The sequence below is a fragment of the Plectropomus leopardus genome, chromosome 1, assembly GCF_026936395.1.
Source record: "Plectropomus leopardus strain MGB_pleo_1.0 chromosome 1, ASM2693639v1, whole genome shotgun sequence".
Lineage (NCBI taxonomy): Eukaryota > Metazoa > Chordata > Actinopteri > Perciformes > Serranidae > Plectropomus > Plectropomus leopardus.
Window position 1 is genome coordinate 42,938,050 of NC_142176.1, and position 21,302 is coordinate 42,959,351.

A 21,302-nucleotide genomic window follows, 5' to 3' on the forward strand; every position below is an offset into this window, starting at 1 on the left:
TTCAGTACCAGTTTTTCAAGGCATTTCACAGAAATGGATGTGAGTGCGACTGGTCTGTAATGATTTAGTTCAGAGGGGCAGGGGTTTTTGAGGACAGGACTGGTCGATGTTTTCCAGAGGGTGGGGACGGTTGCAGTCAGGAGTGACTTACTGAAGACAGAATGCAGAACAGGGGTAGCTTCAAAGCACAGCTCTTGAGCAGCCTTCCAGTGATCCCATCAGGGCCCAGGGGCCTTTCCAGCTTTGCACCTTCTGAGTAAGTGGCATACATCCTCTTCTGAGAACGGGACAGGGTTTGATGGCTCCAGGGTGGGTTGACTCCCAAGCAGCATTTCACACTCAGAAGAGCAGTTGATGGTGTCAAACCAGCATAGAAGGTCCCTATTGAAGGAAATGGGATCAGCGGGTGAAGGAGTGCTGCGTTTTGAGGTGGACCTGGTGAGTGTTCTCACCTTCTGAAAGGCCTGCCTAATGTTCATGCTACTGAAGTCCTGTTCTATCTTGTTCTTATATGCAAGTTTAGCTTTCTTAAGCTCATTCTTCACAGAGCGGTTGATGGCTCTACGGGAAAGCTCTTTGCAGTGGAAAGCTTGCTTTTTTTCCTTCAGTTTAAGTTTTATTTGAGGCATCATCCATGGTCTTGAGTTGGGGTATTTTTTCACAGTTTTGGCTGGGATGGTAGTCGCCTTGCAAAACTTTTTTTTTAAAGATTACTTTTTTGGGCTTTTATTGCTTTTAATGGACAGGACAGTTTGAGTGTGAAAGGTGGAGAGAGAGAGGGGGCGACACACAGCAAAGGGCCGAGGCTGGAATCGAACCCGCGGCCGCTGTAGCAAGGATACAGCCTCTGTATATAAGGGCGCCGCTCTATCGACTGAGCCACCAGGCACCCCCCCATGTAAAACTTGATGTATTTTGTGAGTATCTCAACTCTGGCATCCAGATTGCCATGAAAGACACGATTGCATCCTCTGACCAGTGGTATGCACTGTAAACTTGAGGTTTGTGATGTTTCAGTAGCTGCGTGTATTGTCGAAGCAGGTAAACAACGTTATGGTCCAGCAGTGGCTGCACACGAACGGCGTAGGCGTTTTGTAAGTTCCCATAACACAAGTCCAAAACATTGTCTTTCCTCGTAGGGATATTCACATACTGGTTGACTGTTGGGAGAACACTGTCCAACTTGCAGCTGTTAAAATCACCCATCATAAAGACCGGAGCGTCTGGGTATTTTCCTAACATAGCATGGGCTCTCTCTGCTGCTAGCTCAGCTGTGGTCTTGTTGTCAGCATTTTTTATGTCTGGTGAGTAGATCTTATCATGGATCTTGATGCTACTGCAACATCTGTTGTTAATGTATACACAGACCCTTCCGCCCCTCGTCCTACCGGATTCCCTCGTCCTGTCTGCTCTGATGATGGTGAAATAATCCAGGCTAACCTCCTCATCAGGAATGGAGTCATTCAGCCAGGTTTCGGTAAGGGCAATGATGCACCTGGAGTGCAAGATGTCCATCTTGCTCCAGAGAGACTGTACATTTGCCTTCACAACCGGAGGCAGAGGGGGGTTGAATGAACGCCACCTAAGCCTGGTGTGTACCACACCTCGCCGGCCTCGTTTCCTCGGCTTGCGTAGGATATCAGCTGGGATGTAATCAGATGGTTTCAGGCTGAGAGGGATGGAGCCCCGGAAAAAGAGGAGGTTTTCCATGAAGTAGGTGAGTTGGTTCTCGCTATGCACTCCCTGATGTAACGCGCCAGCTCTATGGTCGCAGATGATCTGTAGTATGATCAGTGTAATTATCAGCATGTTTTCCATGCTAGCCAAGACAGCAAAGGCAGACTTGCACAAAAACTTAGACAGACAAAAGAACTTAACAGATGCAGACTGGGGACACGCCAACATGACAAACAGACACGATAAACGAACAGACTGTGGTGTCGCAGCAACAGACATGGGCCAACCACCATCTACCAGGCAACCCCCATAAATAAATGTTGTGATCCATGTGTTGTTTTTGATATAACTGGAAAGCAGAAGGTCTTGTCAACACTATTATATAACTATAGCACTAAATCACAGGTATAGTGGCGCTAGTGTTTTTAATATAACGGCTTCAAATCCATGTCGGTAGGGTCTGTCTATATATATCGTACCCTGATGATATTGATTTTTCTTAAAACTAACCAGTGAAGGCAGAGTTTGCTCAGTGCCTTTTGATTTTTTTATGTGGCAGTTTCTTCCCCCAAAGTTATTGTAAATAAAGAGTTATGATTGTGATTTGGTCTATTTCATAGATTGCATAAATAATATAGGTCTTTTGCAACTAGCTAAAAAAGAGGGCAAATCTCCACCTGCCGTGGCGAAGTTGGACATACTTCCATCAATAAATGAATTCTCCCCCAGTGCTTTTAGACTGGGACAAGGACAGCAGTCCATTAAATGACCCAATCGAGCTTTAACCATAGTTCCAATTAACTGAGCATGGAAACGTACTAAGTGGCCTACCCGGGCCACCCCAGTAGAAAAAGTCTGGACACACCACTGCAGGGACGTTGTTGTAAAATGCAGGCTTGCAGAATGGTAGTAGTATTGGCTCAAAATTGGTAAACAATGCACTTAAAAAAAGTCTATATTCATTCCAGCTCAAATATTCACTAAATTGGCTGCCATATTGGTTAAACAGCGAGTTTTTACCCTCTAAAATCAGTATCAGTCTATGAAATCCCACATCAGCTGGGCACTACCTAAATCCAATCACAGCAACGTAATGTGTCGTAGCGCTGAGCAACAGACTAGAGCACGCATGTCAGTGAACGTGTTTGTTTGCCATCAGAATTTGGAACGATGTTCCCCTTTAATAAGCGGTAGGTTAATGTGGCAACACACACACAACCATAGTTCTCCCACCACAAGGGAGCGTGATCCAAAAATGACACCATTATGTATTTTAGCGTTTAGCACAAACACGCAGTCTATCAGATATACCAGCCTATTTTCAATCTGAAGTCATCAAATGCCACCGCTTTTACAGTGCTTTCAGTGCAAGACATCAAAAGCCACCTTTTGCATCGGCATGACACTCCGCTGGATGGCATCCGCTTAGACCACAGCTGGACAGAACTGGTCAGCACTGGACAGCCAGATGGCAAGACAACACCTGCCGTGGCAGCACGATAAGCCAAAGAACAGTGTCAGGTTGAAACGCAAACTCTAACAATGTAATATAAGGAGCACAATGGCAGGCAGGCGGGTCCAACAAACTCCAAACTTTCATGCTGAAGTCCGGTGTGTGCTTCCTGTCGGAATGTGATGGTTTTTCTTTCTACACCTTACCATGTACCTCCTTTCCCCAATCCTAACCCTCCGTGCCAGCATGCGGATTTGTTGACGTTCTGGTGTTGGTTGCCTTGTGCTGTTGTTGCAAAAACATAACTGCATGCAGTGTAATCCCACCATGTGCATTTGTTGACATCACGGTAGCAGCATCCTGGAACGTCACTAAAAGACACAGAGGGGTACCTAGAGCATAATATGTAGAAGTCTACTACAAAGCTGCAACATGTGACAACATGGGAGGAGATTGTGTTTGATATGCATTTATGCTTGGTCTGGTTGGATGGAATTCTGTCTGAACAGGAGGAGGACCACAGCTATCTGGCCAGAACAAATAAAACATTAACTTGCAGACTTGTCTGGTTTCCACGCTAACATTATTGGTTCTGCACTTCAAAAGCAGAGGCTCCAAACACCACTGAAATGTCTGTCATCAGTAATCACTGGAGTCAAGTACTGCTGGCAAACAGGTTGACTGAGTATATACCAGATCAAAAATGTGAAGAAAAGCAAAACAATCAATCAATGTTTCACCCAGGCATGCTCTGAGGTGAAAGTTGCAGAGATCTCTCTCTCTTTCTCTCTCTCTCTCTCTCTCTCTCTCTCACACACACACACACACACACACACAGACACACACACACACCTGCTTTGTGTCCGTCTCTGGAGACAGGCCATATAAGCTCATTTGAATCCAGGCAGGCATAAATTTAATCACTGAGAATAAAACAATCAAAGCCAGATGAGATTTATGAAAAAAGCAAAAAAACTGGCACAGAGACAAGTAATGGCCTTATCAGCCAACACAGCAAAAATACGTACCTCACTGGGGAATGACGTGAATTGCACTTTAGGATTCAGGTCAGTGTGATACGACAGAGATGGTGAGAGGGAACACAGAAGAACAGCTGGAGAAGCTCAAGTATGAGCTGTGGGCACAGTAGATAAAGCCGAGCAATACATGTACAAAGTTAAGATAACATAAAATTGAGGTTTAATGGCTTTCCCATGGCATTAAGCTTTCTTGTTGTGTCACTCAGTCTTGGTCATCATCAAGCTCCAGTGACTGTTAAAAGTCTAAATATAGGACAAGCATATGACATGGTGTGGCTTGACTCCATATAAGCTCAGTAATTGGAAAAGACTGGGTGTGTCTCAGGGGGTCTGAGACCCCTTGACTGACATTTCAGACTCCCTGAAAGCCTTTAATGCAAAATTTTGTGGGGTCTTGTGAAAACATTTTAAAACATTATTTTTCGCTTGCTATTGTCACTAAAAATGCCATTTGAAAGTATACTGTGTTTGTATTCATTATGTAAATAGCAAAACATTTATTTGCAAATCAGAATACACAAAAATATTGCCTCTGGGAAAGCCTCCCTCCATGTGGGGCGCTGTTTCAAATGGTCCACAAACAATGACCTAACATAACCCCGCCATACAGCCTGAGCAGCAGTGGACTTTTTTCCACCTTAAAAACTGCGGACTGTCAGGAAAATATGTCAAAGAGAAAGCATAGTTTATTGCTTGTCAACTTTGGATTCACTACTAAAAAGCTGAATCAGAATAACAGCTAAGGCAGAGTGAAGACTTAGCCACCTCCTGCCCAGCCACACCCCAGAACCTAGAACCTGGTCAGGTTGAGGATGAGGGCTCCACTCAGGAAGACGGAGACTGAGACGGGGATGTGGTGGCAGCTCCGAGCATAAGCGAGTGACCACCTGCTATGCTTGAGGTGAAAATTTGTACAGCAACATACTTGTGTGAGTCGTGGATCTATTATAAATCTGAACACAGTTGTGGGGGCGGGGCCTCATTCATTCCTATGAGAGCTTCTCAGTGGCGCATAAAGCAGAGAAAAATTTAGAAAAGTGTAAAATACCCGGATCTACTGGCCCATAGAGCATGCATAGAAGTGATTAATGACAGCCGAACGCAGCTGAGTGCGGCCAAGTGTACCCGAGCATTGACGCCGACTCACTGGCTCATTCACACAAGTTACCCGAGTCAAGTGCTTGAAGCTAACAGCGGTCGTTTCTCAAGCATTCCTCTCATAGTAGCTTAGCTTATTAGCAACAGCAGCTAGTTGGCGGTATAACGACAGCGGTTCTGTCTGTTTTAATATTTACGTGATAATCAGATAATGGCATATTTATCTCTCTCTCTACACACACACACACACACACACACACACACACAAATATACATACAACTTATCAGGGAATCGTAATCACGAGCGGAGAATTTAAATTAACAGAATCAAAATGTGTTGTGCCCACAAAAATATAATAAAAGGTGGTGCCTTGTAATATTATTGTATTAATACACAGCTCAACTTTAAGTAAATACTACGTTCATTACCGTTTAGTAACTGTCACTAGTGCTCCACGCTGCTCACTAATAACCAGTAGTTTTAATACAGACTGTAGACTGTATATACAGTCTCTGATACAGACACGGTAAAACGTCCATATTAGAGGCTTTACAGCCAACAAGGTATGGATGTGTTTTGTAAAATGGTAAAAATGATGAATTATGATTCAAAAATATCCATTACTACAGCCAGCACGAAGCCTGTGTCGTGTCAGGGACTCCAAGAGTTAACTACAACACATCAACCTTTCTCGCAGATGTCATTCTTGTATATTGGGAGGGTAGAATAAAAGGCAGTGTGTATTTAAGACTTGACAATGCCCTTGTAAATCTGCGCTGCAATTAGTATAGCAGACAAAGTAAATCTCAGTCCCTCCAGAGTTTTGCGATATTGCAATCTCAACAGTTCGCACAAATTCAGCCATATCTGCGTGAATTAAGCACGACATTGCAATTTTGTTCGATCACAGCAGCTTTAAGAAAGACTATCAATCCCACACCAGGGATTCACATGTTACAATAGGGGTGGGTGCTATATCAAATATACTCAAGGTATTGCGACTTGTGTGATATATAAAATGACTGTATTGCGAACATTGACTAAAAATTGTCACATCGCTTTCAAAAGCCACCGCATTTTGGTTCTCTCTCTCTATGTCTCTCTGCTTCTCACAGACACACACACAGAGCAGGGCTTTTGCAGAGCTCTGGACCATGACTATTTAGTCACATTTTGCTGACATGGAGCACTACTGTGATTTGCAAATATATAACCTGGAGAGCTGTTTCCAGATCACCAAGACCGTAAGCCTCCTATAGACTTGTGCAAGAGTAGCAGTCTCACAAGTTTAGCGCAGCTACACTGAGTGACATGGATCTGATAAGCTTGGGTACGACATCAAGTTTGATATATGCAAACTGTATGATGACATCACCTACTGAATTGCAGGCTACTATGTACATCCATCGACATCATTATGCAAGAACAAAACATCATCAGCATGCGTCATCCGTCTACGTCGCTGTAGTAGTGAGAGAATAATGTAATCAAGCAAATGGAGCCTTTGCTATAGTGGCATTTATGTGTGTCGGAAGAGGTCTGAAGAACAAGAGGAGGAGAATTTGGATGCGGGCGTGGCTAGGGAAAAGAGGCCACCTAGGCATAACAATTTTGCAATGAGACAAGTATTTATAAGCAACTACTAGCATTTAGCATTCACTAGCTGTGCTAGTCAATTTATCATTTCATGCTGCTTTTCTGTTGGTTGGTCAGGAGACGTAGGTCGTAACAGCTGTCACACAGTGAGATGTCCATCCCAGTTTTTTAACAGAATTTGATCCCAGGCTGTGTTTTATCGCAAGACCATGACAACAGCCATCCTTGAACCTCTCTCACTGTGTAGGACCACCATTTAAAAACCAAAAGACCAACCAAAGATATTGTTACATTTCTGTCACATTAGTCATCTTTCGTCTGGGACAGCCCAAAATCACAGGGTGTATACCAGGCTTAAGTGATCACAGCCTGGCCACAGAGACTGGCTGACACAGGCCCGGAGAGGACAGGCTGTGCCAGTTCTGTCCACACAGAGAGGTGGAGACAGAGAAACATTTTCCTGCTTCAATGTAGCAAATATAAAGCCATGAGACTCCAAGATTTTAATAAACTCTCTGACCAGATCAAAATGCAACATACTTAGAGAAAATAGTGTCAGCTCCATGGAAGCAGGACAATATGTCAGCACATGTCACAGCGTAAGAGGCAACCAACACAACACACAACAGCTGGAGTTCATCTCCTCACAGCTCACAATCTGCCCTTTCTTTACTTAATCTATTTATTTTTTTTTTACTTTTGATATTTACACTTTTGCATGAAGATATTTTTGTTAATTGTTTCTTTACTGACCCTAAAGAAACCTCAATCACTTTTTTATACAGTAGTAGACCTATGCCAAGCATACATATACACACCGATTATATTGGCTTAGACAATCTTCAATCACGTGTTAATTGTTTTGTAGCATTTTCTTTATGTTTAGGTTTTTATATTGATTTATTTTAGTTGACTTAATGAATTGTATTTTTCCCTCATGTCTTGATTCAATCATATCATCAAAGCAATATTGCTCACCTGACAATAACACCAAAAAGGTATGCTGAAACTGAAAATTGAAATTGAGAGACAGTGCAAGAATAGTACTCACCCACAGTATCACAGGGTTCGTCCTTATGGACGCAGAAATCTGTCCTGAAATAGATCACAAATCCAAATTAACTTAGTGTTTCTTCCATATTTACCTAAAATTTCACTGAAACCAGCCCATCATTTTTCCTTTTCAGTAAAACTAGTTTAACGTAAACTCATGCTTATCAGTTCTCACATTTGTTCATTATGTTTGTCAGGCAGCTAGCCAGCTGTAGTGTCAGTTCAGTCAGGCAATTTGGATTAAATGAGATGGACTTGCTTTACTGATGGAGTGTTGGCTACATACCTGGTGACCAGCACAGCGGTGTCCACTGGTGGGATGTCGTCCCTTCCACCAGGAATGTGGTTGGTGCCGAGGTGCCGCGCCCCAAACTCTTGATACTGCCAGTGACAAAAGCTCTCCAGAGATCTCTCTCCATGATGGCCCACTTTTAGCTTCGCCTGAACAACAGACACAGAGCACATTAACTCTGCTGCTTCTTTGTCACAAACCATCCTAGTAATGAGCCGCACTGTCTGAATACACTCACAAACAGGTCAACAGTCAGTTCAAATTAGTAACATTTTGTTGTCAAAGAATTCAGAAAGAAAAAAATGTATAACAATAAAAAATATATAACAAAATGTATCTAACAACTATTCAATAAATATTGCAAAGTGCACAATTGTTTTTGCAATTCTTTTATAAAACATAAAACAGGAATTTGAACTCCGTAAATAGCCCTTTATTGCTGTATATTTTGTACAGCCTAGGAAAAAAATGTGATACAGCATAGCATTTTGATATTTTATTGTGGCAATATCATATTGCTACAGGGACACCAAAGGTAATAAATCGCAACATATTGCAGAATAATTTATAACAATGCTCATCACATCTAAAAAAGATAAAAATTGCTATAATATTGTATCATGCTGTCAGTATCACGAATATATCAAAATATATAATATTGTTTGGCCTCAGGTGATTCCCACAGCTAATATTTTGTAATGGTAATGTAATGGTGTGCTGTGCGAAGTTGAGCATTTACCCTTTAAAATCTTGTTTTCTTGTGCTGCGTTCAGACACCTTTCCCAAGCTATTTGCTATTTGAAACCTTAGCAAATTGGTTTGATTTCTTTTGGTTAAAACAAAAACCTAGGGGAAAAAGGCAATGACAAAGGAATGTCCTTTAAATTGCAAGAATTTTTTATGGAATTATCAAAAAATAGACAATTTTTTTCTAGAATACTATATCTTCAGTTATTACAACTTTATATTTAGAAATATGGTGCGGAAAAAATGTATCCATAGATACTTTTTAAAATTAAGACATTTTTTTGTGTAAGTGTTCACTATATTTGAATCTTATCTCCTCTTTACCTTCCACGGCAGCTGATGGAGGCAGCGGTAGAGTAGCAGCTCCACTGTTAGTAAGGAAAATATTCTAAATATAGCGTACACTAAAACTGTTATTGATTTTTTAGGTGGTTTCAATGTAATAAGTAAGGGCAGAGTTTGCTCAGTGCCATTTGATTATATGTACGTTACGGTTTTCTGCCCCAAAGTCATTGTAAATAAACAGTTATAACTGTGATTGGGTCTACATCATAGACTGTATAAATAATATAGGTTTATAGTAACTAGCTGAAAGAGGGCAAATCTCCACCTGTTGTGGAGGAGACGAACATACTTCCGTAAATAAATGGATTCTCTCCAGCTGCTTGTGACGACAGTAGTCCAATTAAATGGCCTAATGAGGCTATAACTGTAGCTCAGCTAAACTGGGCATGGAAACATATTGATCGACTTATTCATGGTGCTCATTTTAAAACACACTCACCTGCAGCTATCCCAGCTAAAATCCTCTACGTCTACGCCTGGTCTGGGATCTAGGTGAGGTGCGCACATTTTCACCACATATTCCTCAATTTCAACAAATGGCAGTTTTTATGTGGGAATAGGTGTATGCATGATTTTGCACGTACACATTGCTTATAAATCTTTAGTAACCTGTATTTAAAATAAAGTCAAAGTGGAAAGTGGTCAAATTGACAAGTAAACTTACAGGGGGGTTATATATATATATATATATATATATATATATATATATATAATATCTCAGAAATATTCAAAGCTTCAAACAGAAAAAAAGCAATGAGATCGGTGCTAAAAACACCAATGTGCCCTATATCATTGCACTGCACAAGTTCCTGCAGTAAGAAAGGGATGGATACACTTCACAAACCTTTGAGAAACTTTCATTTGCCTGGGACCTGACATTTTTTCATTATTTCAGATAAAACACTTAAAGTAAAAATTAAGAGACATATTTTGCTACATGTTAATCATGTTAATGCAGATCACTCAGAATCTTTTTTTTTTTTGGATTCAAAAGGACCAAGCACTTTAAAGAAGAAAATGGGAATTTCTTTCCTGAGGGGCATGACCTTACACACACACACACACACACACACACATACACACACACAGACCACACACATAGGGTGGGTCAAGCATTTGTGTGTCAGTGACAGTCAGGTTGTAATGCTCAACACATAGCTAAAGTAGGACCATTAGGGGTTAAAAGTCAGGCTTACTGGACGGCTGTGAAGCAACACCAGCTTGGTGACGCGGATGTTGATCCTAACTCCCAGACTGCGGTGATGGAACATGTTGTAGACCTGCAAGAGACAGACCAACAATACCACAGATTTTACCAGCAGGTAAGAAAAATGTGAGCAGAGATGAACCAAGGTAATAATGTTTGAGTTTATATATACTTGTGACTTTGAAGCAAATTTTGCTCACACTATGTTGCCTTGCCTTAGAACACTCGTGGACACCTTTATTCAGGGTTACAAACTTTGGGTACTTGGCAGGAGTGAGATATTGATGCCATGGGCTTAATCACCTGTTAGCCCACACCCTTGTAGTGGGGGTCTATGGGAATCCTCAACTGTTTGTTTGTTTTTATAAACAAATTATATTTTGATGCTTTTAATGTACTCAAACACATTATTTTTAATTCAAGGTTGACATTCTTATCATATAAAAATTGAAATATGTAGGGGTTTTTTTTATTGGCCAGAATAATTCTGAATTATTCTGATGTGAAAAAATATTGGTAGTTGTTAGTAATTAGTATCGGTATTAAGTGGAAACAGAATACTTCACAACTACCATTATTACACATTTAACTGATTTATACAGTTAAAATGTTTATTAGTTTACAGTGGTGAAATTTAAGTAAGGCTATATTTGCTCAAGCACTGCACTCAAGTATAAGGTAATCAGATTTCAAAAATGAAAACTGAGGAAATTTCCAGTTTGGTGCTCAAATGGTGGTGAAATTACCCAATGTTGTAATCTATGAAATAAAAAAGGAGGACATTTACAGTTTCATTTGACCATGGTATGCATTATTTATTAAACTATCCAGAATTATGTAAGAATTAAACGCTGAGCATCGACATTCCTTTGGGAGGAGAAGGCTAAGACTGTAATGTTTCTGGATTCTCACCATGTTCATGACTGTCAGTAAGAACCTCTGTGCCGCCTCGGCGCCATGGTACTGCACCATGTTGGAGTCTGCCACTACCACTGTCTCCACAGTGTACGCTTCATGCAGGCGAATGGAGTTCCTCTTCCCGCGACCCTCCTCACCCACTTTTACCATCTTCTCCTTCTTCTTCCCTACCACAAAAAGGCAGAGAGACAAACAGGAAGACCAGAGTTAGAAACACTATGCTGGAGGGACAAGTAGCACAGGCACTCAGGCCCACTAGGAACAAATTTAAACCAGTACATTGTGCTGCAGAAAAACACAAACAAAACAAAAAACCATGAGACTGAGACTACATGGATTCACTGCTGTGTATTCCTCTGAGATTTTTGCATTCTTTTGCATTAGTCAAGCATCACTGGGGTTTTGTTAACAGATACAACAAGATTTTAAAAATAAATATTTTAATTAGAATATTTGAAAATAATAGGATTAGGAACAAATAACAGAAAAGTTTCAATAGTGGTATTGATAAAGGCTCAGATCATTAAGGAGTCTTGATAATGGTATCAGTATCATTAAAAATTAAGGATCCCCATCAGGAATCACAAGAATGACTATTCTGGTCATAAGTTTCACTCTTTTGCCAATCATCTCCTCAGCTGTAGTTGACAACTATATATGTTGTGGTCTGATTTATAACAGCTAAAATATTTTCAGATAGAGTTCCCTGAGGCAAAATCTGATCAAATGGGGATCCTTGACCTAATGTGGAACAATTAAGCAGTCCTTGACATGAAACAGGTTGAGAATCCCTGATATAAATATCTCTGGTTACACAGCGTGACAGTGTCAGGGAACATTAGGAGCTAATCAGGAGATGTGGAGCTGTATATGATAGCAAACCTCTGCAGGCAGATCAGTCTAGGCAAGTCCTGAAGGCTCAGAGCAGTCCCTGAACACATGTTTACACTACATGTCTGTTACCATCTCTCCTGGTTTGGCTCACGTCTACTTTTAGATCAGACACACCAGCTTGCTAGAGGCCCTTGCCGCCTTTTCTCCACTAACACACTCCTGATCATTCCAAAATGATACTACTCTGTGAGAAGCGGGAGCTAAGACTAATGAGGGGGTCGATGCATTTCTGAATGCTCTGTCTGGGCTGAGTGATGTTATGGGAGCACTGCAGGGCTTGGCTCTTAGTTGTCCTATTGCTGGAGACTCCCACAGACCCCAAATGTTTTGCATTTTAACAAAAACCACAGATTGCTTCAGAATTGAAACAGAGGACCACGATCGGGCAGTCTTCAGTGTTCATCAAAAACAGGTGATATGCTGACAATAAAATACTACACTGCTACAAAAAACCTCTGGGAATGGAAGCTCAGGATGACCTTAGTGCCAACCAAACTGTGTCAGTAATGCCATCAGTCAAGTACTGAAAATCCCCTTACAGGTGTGACATGAAGGTACCTGCACAACAGCTTGAGCAGACCCGGCTCACAGGAGGAGGCAGAGAGAGAAGGGATGGACAGACTCAGCTAAAGTCAATTCCCCGTAGTCAATTCTGCACACCTCTAGTTCCAGCCTCGTTAAAAATAATTTCTATCTACATTATGTGTGCATGGCAAGTGCAGCATTGTTAAGATAAGGGAAAGATTGTGTGTGAAAATGTCTGTGAAAACATGGATGTCTGTGAAAACATGGATGCTTCACACTCATCTCCCCCCTGCAGTACATAAGATCTCTACAATCAGCACAGTTTCGAGGAGGACACCTAAGGTTCTTGAGGTTCTTAACAAATAAGCTCAACGTGACCTTGACCTTTGACCACCAGATTCTGATCAATTAATTATTTAGTCCAAGGTGATGTTTCTGACAAATTTCAGGATACTCCCCCATGACTATCTTCAGATACTGCATTTACGAAGATGAGCCTGTTGCAACGTCACAGTGACCTTTGACCACCAAACTTTAATCGGCTCTTTCTTGAGTCCACTCTAATGTTGTGCCAAATATGAAGAAATTCCCCCAAGATGTTCTTGAGTTATTGTGTTCACAAGAATAAGATGAACACAAGGTCACAGTGACCTTGACCTTTGCCCAGCAAAATCTAATCAATTCATCCTTGAGTACAATCAAACATTTGTGCCAGTTTTGAGGAAATTCCCTCAAGGTTTTCTTGAGATATTGCATTGAGAAGAATGTGTGTGCCAGACATCAGATTCACTGTGATCCTATCCACCAACCTGACTCTTGATTTACAAACTACCTCCTTGTCTGCAATACACAAATTAGGTCTGAGTTAAGTGTCAGAGTTTGGCCAATTTAAACATAATTCCTGATATGGAATGGAATGATATGGTATGAAAACTGAGTGCAACATTTCATTATATCTCGCTTTCATGAACTGGCTCATGGTTCAGACACAATGAGGGAGAGCATGCAAAGTTTGGAGGTGAAAACAATGAAACAATGCATGAAATTAAATCCTTTTCAACATCAGTGAAGGCGCAACATCCACTAAGAACAAGTTCTAATGTTGAGTCTTCATGATCTGTCCTTTTGACTAGTTTTTGTTCACTATATTAATTTGATTGAAAACTCCACAAAACCAGCAGCATTCAATTCAAAATGGTGTGGGAAAATACAGCTGGAGTCATGAAATGCAACTCACTGATGGAGTAAACTACAAACTTATTCAAAAATCACAATATTCATACATAAAACACACTGAACCCATCCCTCACACCATTAAGGTGTCATTTGTGTTTTAACAACATAAAATAGCAAAATTAACAGAAACTTCTCAGTCCAGCACTACCTTGTATATATATATATATATATATATATATATATATATATATATATATATATATATATATGTATGTCTCAAAGGAAAATTCGGGTCCTCCCGTCTCTACTCCTGTATGCTCCTTTACATCATCACCACTGCTGTTGACATTAAGTTAGCTTGTTAATACTGTTAAGATGTTTTAACATTTCACCTGTTCAGCTAGCTGGGGGCTCCAGTGTCGATCTGGGACCGCTTATTTGAACTCTGCAGAGGCCAAGTTCTTGGTCGGAATGACCAGTATATTCTTTGGCCCATCTGGTGCCTGTTTAGCCTGCTTCCTGGAGTGTACAAATGTAGCAGTGCATTATTGATTCACAAGGACACTGACTTCCAACCAAGATTTAAAGGACCCCAATTCACTGGAAGCCAAACTAATCCACATAATGTTGCATACATTCTGTATAAAATTCTTCACTCACATTTGAGTCGATACACTTGGGTCTCTGAGTCACTGCAGTCCAACAGATTGGAGGCTGCAGGTGTGGAAGTGTTCAGTTTGCAAGAAAACTCTATTTTTTCATTGTTTAGTATTTCTTTTTACAAAGTCAAACATTTTTTTTTTTAGTCATCCAGTAGGCTTGGGTGGTATCACAATATTACAGTATACCAGGGTATTTGGAAACCCAGAAGGTATGCTTTTCAATACCATCATAAAGGTCTCAATACAGCCTCTGGTCTCTACTGTTGGAACAGGCAGCTGAGCTGAAAGACACAGCAACACTTAGTGGTGATGGGGGAAGTCACAGGACTGTGAACAGCCAGCGGCCAGCAGGTAGAGAGAGACAGTGGGGATTAACAGCATGTTTTTTTACATCTAACTTAAGGATTTATTTTGACCAAACCAGAGCTGGTGATTTCTGAAACAGTGGACTTACTATAACACTAATAGCAAGACTAACCAAGACGGTTTGGGTGAGTTTTATTTTGTTTCTGTCTAGTTTGAATGAAATGTGTTTCAAGATGAGTTAACAAGGCAATTAAGCCTTGTCAGTCTTCTGTTACTGAGAGAAAGTTGAATTCAAAAGGTGTTCATTTGTATTTCTCTGTTGAAAAAGAAAAATAAGTGTGAGAATATTTCTTATAGTATATAGAATATTTACCTTTCATTTTGTGGGTATCTATTGTGTATTTATTTGTCTGAAAAGCTGAAAGTAAGTAGAAAGTATGAAGGTATGAAATATTACAATCTCCCCAAAGCCTTTTGTCCAGCTTACAAGTTTTTCTAGAAATATCATTATAATTTAATCATAAAGTGTTAATCCACATGTTGAGTTTCCTTGATTACTTAGCTCAGCAGTGGAGCTACCATGCATAAACTTTATAATAAAGTACCCCAATAACCTAAATAGCGCCTGGAAGCATAAGCTTATAAAAAAGACAGCTGAGAGCTAGTGGTCCCATAAAAGTTGCTACATAGTGTATCCCACCCAGGCAGGAAAATGAGCCTCTCTGGCAGGGATCAGAGAGCTGCTCTATGTTTGGAAGAAAAAAATCTTGTAATAAGAAGGGAGAGAGGATGTGTTTGAGTCACAAAGAGACAAATTACACAGTACTTTGAAGTGTAAAAGCTACAGCAGCACCACAAGGGAACAATGCCTCTGCTTACACAGCACTTTGTCAGAGAACATGGCAACATGCACAGACTGGACTGCTACTGCTGCTGCTCAGGCCTAAAGTAACTATTGTTGCTCAGAGACAGATGATAGTCACAAAGCAAACTTCCACTGATAACATTTTATAATGATTTTTATTATATTTGAACAACCTTGATTCCCAAAAAAGTTGGGACGCTGTGTTAAACCCAAATAACAATAAAATGCTATAATTTGTGAAATCTTTTGGACCTTTATGCAATTGACTACAGAAGAAAGACAATATATTTATTGATCTAACTGATAAACTTCATTGTTAGCACCAAGTTGGCACCAGGGCAACAAAAGACTGGGAAAGTTGTGGACTGCTCAAGAAACACCTGGTTAATTGGTCACAGGTGATATCATAACGATTAGACGTCCTGCAGAAAAACGTCCTCCCTGCAGTACTCTATAGATAGCCAGCAGCGTCACATATTCGCAGGGCTTAAAAGAAAGGGATGGAACACTGACACTTTCCTCCATCTATTCATAGAGTGTAGGAGAGAGAGAAAGAGAAATAAAATAAAGAGTGAACTTAAAAAAAAAGAAAAATTTTAAAATTTAAAATTAAGTTCTGAAATTTAGCAACCACCAGTTGCTGTTGTGAAAATAACTGAAAGAGGTGCTGGGGGAAAACCTATGATATCATTAAAACAATGTATACAAATAATAGATGTGCTGTGGAAATTGGCAATATGGAAAGAGATTCAGCCTACATTACATAATGTTGATATGGCTGTTTTGTTTTGGGTTTTTTTTTTCACTTTAATATTAATGTGTTTTATTGTTCGCATTTTAAAATGTGCACTTTTCCCTTTTATAGCCACCCTGTACAATGTGCTTTGGCAATACTTTGTTTCATATAAAGTCTCTTTGCATTTTAGAAAAAAGAAGAGAGAGCGAGAGAAAGCGAGAGAGAGCTTGTAGGAATGTTTGTCTTTTATTTTATTGATGTCAGCGCAATGAGATTATTGTTAACTTTTCTACATTTAAATAAGTGTTTTGGCAGCATCTACGGTATTACATCCTAACAATACAGCCAAATGAATTGATAATTCTATTGAGAGAGAGAGTCTGTCATGTTGTGAATTCCTGTGGACATGGAGCAGATTCTTAATGGATATAAAGTATGCCTCAGTTTGCATCTCTCTCCAGAGACCATGTGGTTTTGGGGAGGAAATGGAGGCTTTGGTGAAAAAGGAGAAGAGAAGAGAGGAGGAGTGGACCACAGGAGAGAAGCTGAGAGGATTGGCTGAGTGCAGGCAGACATGAATGCAGGAAAGACTGTAAAATCCAGCACCTGTCTCAGGACAGCAGCAGCAGACACACATCCAGTTAGTGTACCTCCTCAGTAAAATGTTCTGATCCCTCTGAGAACTGCAGCTGGATCAGCCCAGATCAGCCTCCCATCACACACTCTGCTGCCACCACTGTCAACACTGCAAGCCCTGCATGCAGAGGGCACTGTCATATATCACTGAAGGGGATCCCCAAGAGAATAGGAGAAAAGGAAGGAAGGAAAAAAGAAGGGAAAGGAAGGATGAAGAAAGGAAAAAAGGTAAGAAGTAGGGAAGGAAGTAAAGAAGGAAGGAGGAAAAGAAGGAAGGATGAAGGAAGGAAGGAAAGGAAGGAAGCAAAGAAGGAAAGAAGCAAGAAAAGAAGGAAGGATGGCAGGATGGCCAGAGGAAAAGCAGGAAGGAAAGAACTAAGGAAGGAAGGAAAGGAGGAAAGAAAGAAAGAGGGAAGGAAGGATGGAAGGAACAAAGGAAGGAAGGAAGGAAAGAAAAAAGAAAGAAAGAGGGAAGGAAGGATGGAAGGAACAAAGGAAGGAAGGAAGGATGGAGTGATGAAAGGATGGATGGGGAAGACGGGAAAGAAAGAAAGAGGAAAGGAGGAAGGAAGGAAAGTAGAAAAGAAGGAGGAAAGGAAGCAAAGAATGAAAAAAAGGATGAAAGGTCATTATAACTTCATTCATGTCATTCAGTGGTTCTAAAAGGTTCTCTTAGTCCCTCAGCATCAGCAGACATGGCCCTGTGCAGCAGAATGGCGTGTTTACATGAAGCTCTTCAGGACTGTGTCATTAGAACATGAAAACCCTGCTCAGCTTCGCTCTGATGGCGGAGAAAGACACATACGGCGGCAAAGCAGTTACACTCACTCAGCTCTGCAGGTTTTTCTTTTTTCCTTCTAAAGAGGAGGTTCCAGTTATTGTGTATGCCCCAGTTATGAACATATGGAAATAATTTATTTATACGGGTTGTCAGAAGTGCTGGTGGTCTTTAGCTCAGTGGGTGTTATGTAACTTTGGAGGTGCAGCTCGGTTCTCAAGGTCAAGCTGCTCTGGTTAATGACTGTGCACAGGGGGAAACGTGGGAAACGTTTGAGGCCAGTTTTAATTGTCTGCGAGCCAACAAGCGTGATAACAGCAGACAGATTAGGCACAGTGACTGTCTCTGCTGCTGGACAGCTTGTCTGCTTGTGACTGTCTGCTTAGTGGAGGACTTTCACAGTTCTTTGCCATTGCTACTAACCAGAGGAGGTTCACTGATGCTTTTTTTTTTGTTTTACAGAATAGCCTCCTCACTCAGTTACCTCTGATGTTCAGCTGACATTTTAACTGCTGTGCTGATGCTCACTTGTAAACATGTGAGTTATATAAAAAATGTACAGTTGTCATGAAATCTACAAAATTAGCTATAGAGACCAAAAGTGTTTTTTTTGTACCACGCTGTAAACATGTTTATTTCTGCTGTAAAGTCAGGCATTTTAACATGGGGGTCTATGGGGATTGACTCGCTTCTGGCGCCAGCCTCAAGTGGCCATTAGAAGAACTGCAGTTTTTTACACTTAAGCGCTGGCTTGCAAGCTCCACCCTCAACCTCATCCTGAACATCGGAGCACCCCTGGGCTTTGTTTCAAACCCCCTGCTGTACACACTGTAATAGGGTTGAAATCTCCAAGCACCTCATGAATAGATTTCATACAATTCAGATGGCAATGTTTCAGTTATAAAAAAAATGTCGGTGCATCAAAACTTTTAATTTTTGTGCTCCGCTGTGTTGTTATATTTGTCTCTAGCAATGGAGAGCAGCCTCTCTGCTGCACCATTAACTCTGTGAAAAGCCAGGATGCTGAGTGGGCGCAGGCTTTTTTTAGGTGAAAGGCATTAAGCAGAGTCATTTTATTCACTGCAGAGCTATTTTAGTTTAATACTGTAAAGAAAGTATCAGCCTATATATAATATTGGATTCTTATAGGAGCAGCTGCAAATCACTCAGTTTGGGTTTTCATAAAAAAGCCAACAAAAGTAGAATCAAGTGATGCCTCTGGCTCATGTTGCCACGGGTTGGTGAGTTACCAACTATCAAGACTGTGTCTCTTCCACTGCTAAAGTGCAGCTCCAGGCTACGGGAAAGCTGCGCTGTGTTGTCTTTAAAGTGTTGTCTAATGTTGCCTTAATGAAATATTGTATTTTCAAGTTACGAGCACATGAACGACCCTCAAAAGTCATCGTGATGAGTGGGAAATTGGGAAATTCTGATGAGACTCAAGTTGCCAAGTTGTGTCATTTGCATGACAATTCAGGGCAGCAGAAATGGCACAAAGCATGGAAACAGTTTCAACAACTGACAGTAAAAAATCAAATATTTGGTTATTTTGTTCCTAGTATTTATCAGTTACTTTTAGTAGTTGCACATTTTAGTATATGCATCTATTAGCTTTCGCAAGCAAGCAAACTTTGAACTATGAAGTATGCCAGGCGAGTATACTAACATTGATAGCAACGTTGCTGACATGACGTCATAAATGCATAAACGTGGTGGGCTAAAATCAATGATTGGCCAATGGTAGGAAACTTTTTTTATTAATTTGCGCATTAAATATCAGTTTTTGATCACATGTAGTGTAATATGGTATTGTTAACTGCTGTCCATCCAGTGACCTAGATTAAATACAAAATATACAAAAATGCAATATATCAAATATATAATAAATAAATAAAAAATATAGCTGGAAACAGCTATCAACACTCTTAGAACTAAAATGCAACCCATTTTCTTTGTACCTTCCATGTTGTTCCCACTTTAACACCTCAAAGCTCATGAACACAACAAAAGTTTAGATTTTGTGCTTACCTCTGTGCGTATGTTGGTGAATCAGAACCATTCTTAATTGGCAGGCTTGTGCCCTGTCTGCAATTAGCATACTGTCACGCCCCCATTTCTTCTTATAAGGAAATGTGATTGCCCAGAGATGCATCATGGACACAGTGGTGAAGTTGTTTCTGCGCACATATTAAAGCCACACACACCAGTTTCAGACTGTCAGTGAGCATCTGTGAGTGCAGTCAGAAACACATGATCAGCTGTTGGTCCCTCTCTGTAAGCGTGTTCACACATGTTGCTCTCTGATGCGTTCTCACCTGAAGTCACAGGCTGCAGTCTCTCCCATCAAGGTTAAAAATCACATCTTAACACCTGCTTGAAGGAAGATCACAATCTTCTACCCTGCACGCCTATTAATAGGTGAACAATTAACCAGTTGGCTACAAAAGAACATACAGTATGCACAATTTCTATCAAATAAAAACTGTGACACTCAATTTTCATAGTTAATTTTTTAAATTAATAACTGATGAGGATGAAAGGGTGTCAGCTTCATAGTTATTTAATACAGTTGATTAATGCATTAGTAAAATAAATATTGTGTATTAAAGCCTTTTTAAATGATTATGGTATAATATGTTACGCATTTAGTTAAAAGATATGTGTTTACATTTTCTTAAACAACCAGGCAGTCCTAAATTTGTTTGCAGACTACGAGCAAATTCAGGTAAGAAATAATAATTAATATATAAATCACAGATCTGTGCGTAAAGCGTGAGTACGCACGATTAAAGCACACATTTGTGCGTACGCAGTGTTTGTGAATGAGGCCCACTGTGATGGCAGCGTGTTCTGCTGCACTTTAATTTTGAATAAACGTGTGTTTTTTTGTCTGTCTGCTAACTTTACTTTTACAATTTGGTTATAATTGGCTTTTATCTAAATAAATTCTGCCTCCAGTTTGGTTCTGATTCAGAGAAATGTTGTAAATCTAAAACAGATATCTAATGAGAGGTTTCTAACGCAAGCAGACCTGCATTCAGGGTTCTGGCTGTATGATGTGCTTCTTCCGCTTCACTTATTGAACAGCGCTCTACTCAGAAAAGTGTATGGATAATTATAACTGCAATCTGCAACTATTTCAATGTTAAGAGCAGAGAGAGGGGTTGTGTTTGATAGCCTGAACAGCAAGTTCAAACAAGAACTTTGCAGAGAAGAAATAGACATTAGATGAGGAAACATCTGCATTCCACACAGCCTCTCTGACAACACACTGGAGCTGAATGAACATCAAAGCGT

The 21,302-nt window shown here is 40.4% G+C and overlaps 1 protein-coding gene across 2 annotated transcripts in view; it reads right to left on the reverse strand.

Annotated features, from left to right (window-relative positions):
* adamts17 (ADAM metallopeptidase with thrombospondin type 1 motif, 17) overlaps positions 1–21,302 on the reverse strand; it is a 144,859-nt gene that overhangs the window by 100,207 nt on the left and 23,350 nt on the right. For both annotated transcript variants that reach the window (XM_088081458.1, XM_042485175.2), the window contains exons 4-7: positions 11,422–11,594; positions 10,499–10,582; positions 8,205–8,359; positions 7,917–7,960 (exon numbers count right to left, since the gene is read on the reverse strand). In XM_088081458.1, the coding sequence (XP_087937584.1) occupies positions 7,917–7,960; positions 8,205–8,359; positions 10,499–10,582; positions 11,422–11,594 (456 nt within the window). The remainder of the gene's footprint in view (positions 1–7,916; positions 7,961–8,204; positions 8,360–10,498; positions 10,583–11,421; positions 11,595–21,302) is intronic.